The sequence below is a fragment of the Spinacia oleracea genome, chromosome 4, assembly GCF_020520425.1.
Source record: "Spinacia oleracea cultivar Varoflay chromosome 4, BTI_SOV_V1, whole genome shotgun sequence".
Lineage (NCBI taxonomy): Eukaryota > Viridiplantae > Streptophyta > Magnoliopsida > Caryophyllales > Amaranthaceae > Spinacia > Spinacia oleracea.
The window spans coordinates 65938117-65944887 of record NC_079490.1 but is presented as its reverse complement, the minus strand read 5'-3'; the positions used below and the strand labels follow the sequence as shown (position 1 = coordinate 65944887).

Below are 6771 nucleotides of genomic sequence, written 5' to 3'. Positions count from 1 at the left end.
AGTATTTTGGGAAACGAAAATTCTTGTTGCACATAAGTTTTAAATCACCCGCCAAATTAATAATGCCAATGTGCAACACATGTTTTGTTGCCCATGTGTATTATGGGCTATATAATGTGATTTCTTATTTGTTCATATATGTGCTACACGATTAAAGAAAAAAAAATCGACAAAAGAAACAATTTTGAATAACAAGTACATGTTTATCCAAAGACAATAGAATAAATTTAAATTCATATATGAGACTCTAACATCGTATGTATATATAATCATCTAAAAAAACATCGTGCGCATAGAAACTAAAAGTTTGAATAGACTAAAATAATTAACACTACTTGTAGTCTAAAGAGTTCATATACGGCAATCTCGAATGCTCAATCATACTTCAAATAGCGCTCCTCGACCCAATTTAGGAAGATGTTCTTGACTCATTGTTCCTGATAAGATAATACACCAAATTAGGTACTTGTGTGATTAAAAAAAAAAAGGTAACCAATCTAATCTTTAGCATATAATTCAATTTAACGATTCAAGTATACGTAGATGGTAATTGCTCATATACACTACTAATCACACATTACATAATTTAGGAAAATAATGTTTGGATTTCATTATTATTTCGAGCTATTAACAATATATTCAGTTTCTAGCTGTTGTAGCTCTTCATTATTTTCTATCCATCATCAACAACTCTTGAGTATCCTTGAGTTTTACCCTGGTGTCATCAATCTGGTAACATCATCTTTTTTACATATTTTGTCATTCTGAATCATTGAGATTGTTATGATGATATTCAAAGCAATACATAGACACAAAGAGAGACAGGCTTGCAGCAACATCACAGTAGTAACAACATAATATATTTCAACATTACAACAAAAAAACAACATCAGAGGCATAGCAGCAGCATTACAACAGTAGTAGCTAGCAAGCAGATCAGAGAACCAAACCATCCCAAGTAGCTACTGTGTGGATTCATGTTTGCATTTCACGGTTAAGTATAGGTGACTGGTTTAGGTGTTTGTAAATTTTGCGCGCCTAAGAGCAACTATATATAATCTCTAGTGCACTTGTCATTCCTAGCTTGGTCAGACAGGTATAGAAAAGTTGCGTTTCAGCCTTCTTAATATCAAGCACAAGAGCAAGTCTTATGTGAGATTGTTCTACATTCAAGTATTCTACTAGTAACATTTCTAACATATAGTCTCTAGTGCACTTGGGAAAGGTAGTAGCAAACTAATCTCCCCACCCCAAAATAACCAGTAGTTACCATGTTGGAGCAAAATAATGAAGTACGTAGTACTAGTTTCCTGAAATTAACATCAAAACCTCCGACCTGAAACTTTCTCATTTGAGTACATTTACTTTATTGGTTTAAGAAATCTGTAATATTAAAGATTTGGCAGATTCTTCAGACATTGTTAATATGAGCACAATTTTTGCTCTTGATAATCACACAAGTAATTGTTGTGATTTTCTTGTTTCGGTTTTTTTTGTTGCTCGATTTCATTGAAGAATGGTTGATTTGCAGGGTATGTTCATGCTAATTGTATTCCCATTTTATTATGTATGCTATTTTGAAACTAGTTTACCATAGTTACCAGGAGAAATGTGTATAAACAAGAAGTAGGTCAAATACTTACTGTCTCTCTCTAAATGATTTGAGGCTTAAGTGATTAAATGATTTGAGGCTGCTGCTATGATTACTGGGCAGAAGCACTGAGGCAAAGGGTTCAACTGGCATTGCAAATTAGAAACATTGCAGTGCCAGTTTAAATATGCAATTATAAGTTGTTGTTCCTTTATGATTGCCTTTTCAATAGTTTTGTAAATATTAGGGAACATTTCGATTTAAGGGTTTGGTTGGTGTACATTGTTGTCGGATTAAGTGAGTGAGACCATCTGTAGTAAGGGTTCACTTTTTAGCTAACTCGTTGGATGATTGATGGTTTGTTTCTGCTGTAACCTCTAGAATTAGTAAGGGGAGAATACTTGTGTTTTCAACTTAAACAATTTAAACACATCAGTCACCATACTCCAAAAAAGAATCAGTTTCCTCCACAAGATAAACTCAAGTCAAGGTTCTGATAAGGTGAGGCATGATTTATTTGCTACAGGTATGCACATAGTTTTCTGAAATTAACATCAAAACCTCCGACCTGAAAATTTCTCATTTGAGTACATTTAGTAGCCTCAAACAACAGTATGATACCAAGGAATTCTGAAATTAGATTAATTTCAAAGACAATTACTTATATAATTACTACAATTTCGTCCAAATGCCAAAAGAACAATGACCACTACACAAACCCTGGAAATTAAAATACAGGATCACAAGGAACAGCTAATATTGCTGCAAGTGATATTACTTCATATTCAGTTCTTATATTATGTTAAATAGTCTGTAACTTACTGTATTCCAGTCAATTTCTGTCAGTTATATCTTAAAGGGTACTTGTCCAGCTTTCATGTCATTCTTGCTATCATATCACAAGCATTTGCGGGGTAAGAAATTATCAAAATGAAAATAGGAAAGAGAAAGTCTTGGAGGCATAAGCGCTTTTTCTAATCAATGGTCTAAACAACAAAGAATGCATCAAAAATTTACCTCATGTCCTCGAACATTTTCAGCATATCTTCTCTCAGTTTCTGTTCACGTTCAATAGCTTCTTTGTTCATTCTAGAAAATTCTGCTTTAAGCTCCTCATTGGATGCTTTGAAATCCTCATTAGATGCTTTAAGCTCCTCATTAGATGCTTTAAGCTGCTCATTTGATACTCTCAACTCCTCATTTGATGCAGTAAGTGTGTCGACTTAGGTAGAGAGCTCCACTCGTTCATTGTTCTCTCCATTTCTACCTTTTTTAGGTGGTCGAGCTCCAAGACCAAGTCCTCTTACATACCCATACTTAGGTTTTAAAACCTTAACGTAAGCATCTTTGACAGTGAGTGTATCCTTACCATGCTCCTCAATCTGAGTTTCATGAAGTTTTTTGAGTTCTTCATAATTTTTTTCAGCAATTGGCTCCCAACCGGAACTTCCATCCTATTTTTATGCCTAGCAAATGAAATAATATAACATGATAAATAGTTCTATGTAACACAGATGTGTAGCGCATATTTCAATACAAGAAAGATAAACAGATAAAAATAACTCTTAAAATTGTAGAGAAGGCTGGTTCATTATCTGTTGACAACAATTACCTTCCTAAACCCAATTTTTTTAATGAAAAAGACACGAAAGTAACATCTATTAGGTGGAGGTATAAATGTAGAACAAAATCTGAGAAAATGCAGAATGCCTATTGCCTAACATATATTTAGTTCTAGTATAGTAATGCACGTCAAAAGTTTGTGGGTTCTATATAATTATAGCACGTACAGTCATGCTGTGGCTGTATACAGGCCTACAGTGCCTTTATATAGTACTGTAGTGTCTTTACACAGTCCTGCAGTGGTTGTATACAGGCCTGCAGTGGCTTTAGACAGGCATGCAGTGTGTATGATGTTTCTGTTATTAATATTTACAGCAGCAGCAAAAGAAAATGGAGTGATTTGTTATTTGTGCAGCTGATGCAGTGGCCACTGATTAAACTAACAACCATTTTTTGTTTTATGTTTTCCATTTGTTCATCTGTTTTCTAATTAATAAAGAATGCAACAAAAATTTACCTATTGCCTAACATATAATTAGTTCTAGTATATAACACTTCTAAAAAACAGCAAATTCTGAAACACATTTGACAAGTAAGATATATAGTTGACTGATCCAGACAGCTTAGTGAAACAGCAGAAATTGAGTGCAAAAGGCAAGCAGCATAGCCTGATAATATAGTAATGCACGTCAAAAGTTTGTGGGTTCTATATAATTATAGCATGTAGTTAGAACAAATTGCATCCAGAGCAAGCTTAGTGAAACAGTCAGAAATTTTATGCAAGCTCTTATTCGGCTTGGCTTGAGACACAAAAGAGATGTCGGCTTTTAGGGCCTGGCATAACTTTAATCCCTTAGCTCAAACCCGAGATACTTACGGGGTGGGATCTAAGTTTGGTTAAACGTTCCCATTTATATCTTAAGGAGTTCGGGCTAACTAATCCATAGTTGAAAGGTTATTTAAATGAAAACTACTCTATGGATTTTGAATATCTGCATTATAGAAAAGAGATTCAGACCAGAGATTGAGAAACGCAGATGACAGAGATTCAGAAATGCAGATATTGGACAACAGATTCACAAATGCAGATGACAGGGATTCAAAAATGCAGATATTAGACCAGAGATTCAGAAATGCAGATGACATGTCATGGAAAAGAGATAAAATCATTAATGTCATGCTGAGTCTTGTTCTAAACTTCTAACGTGATAACGTGAATGCCTGGATCACTCACTTTTGTGTTCCTCTTGATTATTTTCTGAATATAAATATTCCCTAGACCACCTAGAACTTGCTTTTATCTTAACTGCTCTGAAGTCCAAACTCAAACTCTAGACTCCAAACAGCTAGCTACAGATTAAGGACAGCCCAAATGAGTTAGATAACCCTACTACAACATAGATAGCTAGATGAAAACAAGATATTTTATATATAAGCATATATTCCTGGGGTAGTTGGTAAGAATCTTAATGTATTAGCCCTGCAGAGTCCAGAATACATGCAAGTATCATGAAATTTGCATAGATAGACTGTATATGAAATCTACAATCACTCACTGATAGGAGAACAAGTCACAAATATTATTTCATCCTTGTCCAATTTGCATAGAATTTCAGAAACTGTATATGAAATTGTATCTGTTGTCAACTTGTCATAGTACCCCAACAGGCAGGCAGGTAAACATCTTCCCTTTCCATATTGAGTACCAAGTGCAATTGAAGTAACTTATACTTTTCTAACCTACTAACATAGCAGCCTTCTCCTGACAAGGACGAGTAAATACTTAATAGACAGCACCTAAATTTGGTCCCCTCTAATTTTCTAATCAATTGATAGTGGAAAAAAAAAACTAGACCTGACCTTGATAAAGGCAATTGGACATTGTTAACATATAGAGACAAAATTATCCTAGGGTCATATAAGTTCTCCTCACAGCTGGTCCACTATATCAGGCTATTATCCTGAGATAAACCAGTTTAAAGTCAATACAACCCTTGAAACAGGAGTAGGACTCTCATAATGGTGTTATATGCAACACCCATGAAAAACCTAGGAACATAAAGACATTCTGGGACTTGTTTGCAATAAACCTCAGCCTATATGTGGAACGAAAGAGAGGAGGTTGGTGATTGGATGCTATCAAAGGGGAAAGCCATAGTTTGAGAATCACCTAATTAAGCAGGACATGGACATCAATAAGTTAGAGATAGAAGTACAGTTAACTTATAATCACACAGCACCATGTTTTGGTACGACACAAGAAGTTCGACTTACTTTTTGGTCTTCTCAAACAATCTGACATAGATGGGTTTTTGTTTCACTTCAACAGGTTCTGATGATCCTTCAAGATCTTGCGTGGAAAACACAGGTGGCTCATTCATCTACATGTAATACAACAAATAATTATACGACATGTATACCAATACAAAATTATATTGCAACCTACTAATAGACAATTCCAAATTTACACACCATGTCATAGCATATTCTTGCTGTAGACCTTGAACCATTGGCTGGTGTTTCCTTTAGCCTTAGCTTGTTCTCTGTATTAATTTTGCTAATACGCTACAAGTGCATATGTAAGAAATTCAAAACGCAAATCTTTGTATGATAATATATTACGGCTACAAATTAATAAGTAAAATAAACACATGGAAAAGAAATAAACCTCTTGTTTAGGACTACCCCAATACTCATCAACCAACCATACCCATGCTTCGTTATCAATAGTCAAAGGTTTATTGGCTCTTGCCTGTGCCTTTGTCTTGCCTCTATAATGTTCTTCCTTGAGCCTAAATCTCCAATGTCTATATAGAATAGAACACTGAAAGCTCAATGCTTCAACTACATCAGCACCACCAACCTTCTCGGGTAAATTATACTTCCCCTGCATGACAACCATAAATAATAGTCATATACATTCGGAACTTTTAGACATTCTTGTTTAATATGCAGAATATTAAGTTAGTCCATTCAACTTACCAGAATTTTGTCATACAACCTTTGCTTTTGATCTGGATCCATTTTAGCCCAATTCCTGTTAGCAAAGCAGTTTATTCATGAAACATATATTATACATGTACGCAAAAGATAAGCTATAAAATATGAAATTAAAGCAAAAATAGACATACACAGATTTTAAGGGACAAAACTCCTCCACCCAATTGCTATAATCACATATGAACTCATTTGCCTCTTCCCCAACCACACGTCGAAGCTCATCCAAGTGATTGTAACCTTTTCTTCAGAATTCGTCCCTTTGGGAGCATATTTTATGCCCCTCATAGGCCCACGCCTCTTGCGGCCAGGAAATTTAAGCCGAAGAGCAGCTTGATCAAGTCTCCGTTGCTGACGGTAAGTCAACTTCAGTGGCTCGGTTTCTTGTTCGATTTCTTGTTGAGCAGCTTGATCAAGTCTCCGTTGCTGACGGTAAGTCAACATTCAATGAACATTATATCAAAAGTTGGTGAATCTATATAATATAGTTATTCAAGATATTTTCTGTAAATAGAAAGGAGATGTGCAAATGCTACCAATTTCAAGGATTATTATTGATAAATAAAAATAAAACACGCATGTGGATAAATCAAATTATATATATATAAATAGTGATAGTT

The 6771-nt window shown here is 34.8% G+C and overlaps 1 protein-coding gene across 1 annotated transcript; it reads right to left on the bottom strand.

Moving 5' to 3' along the window:
• Positions 1-5102: 5102 nt before the first annotated feature.
• Positions 5103-6535, bottom strand: LOC110777473 (uncharacterized). The gene is made up of 6 exons (XM_056841809.1): positions 6286-6535; positions 6137-6191; positions 5823-6041; positions 5627-5719; positions 5429-5535; positions 5103-5115 (listed from the first exon to the last, which is right to left on the bottom strand). The coding sequence occupies exons 2-6, from the start codon at positions 6176-6178 to the stop codon at positions 5103-5105; spliced, it is 474 nt and encodes a 157-aa protein (XP_056697787.1). The 5' UTR covers positions 6179-6191; positions 6286-6535.
• Between the last annotated feature and the right edge of the window lie 236 nt (positions 6536-6771).

Bases quoted from the DNA above. Each gene is read 5' to 3' on its own strand.
- LOC110777473 (XM_056841809.1), bottom strand. From the start codon at position 6,178: ATGGATCCAGATCAAAAGCAAAGGTTGTATGACAAAATTCTG. The intron at 6,042-6,136 runs GTAAGTTGAATG...GTTGTCATGCAG, and splicing joins GGTTGTATGACAAAATTCTG to GGGAAGTATAATTTACCCGA. The intron at 5,536-5,626 runs GTGTGTAAATTT...TATTACATGTAG, and splicing joins CAAGAATATGCTATGACATG to ATGAATGAGCCACCTGTGTT.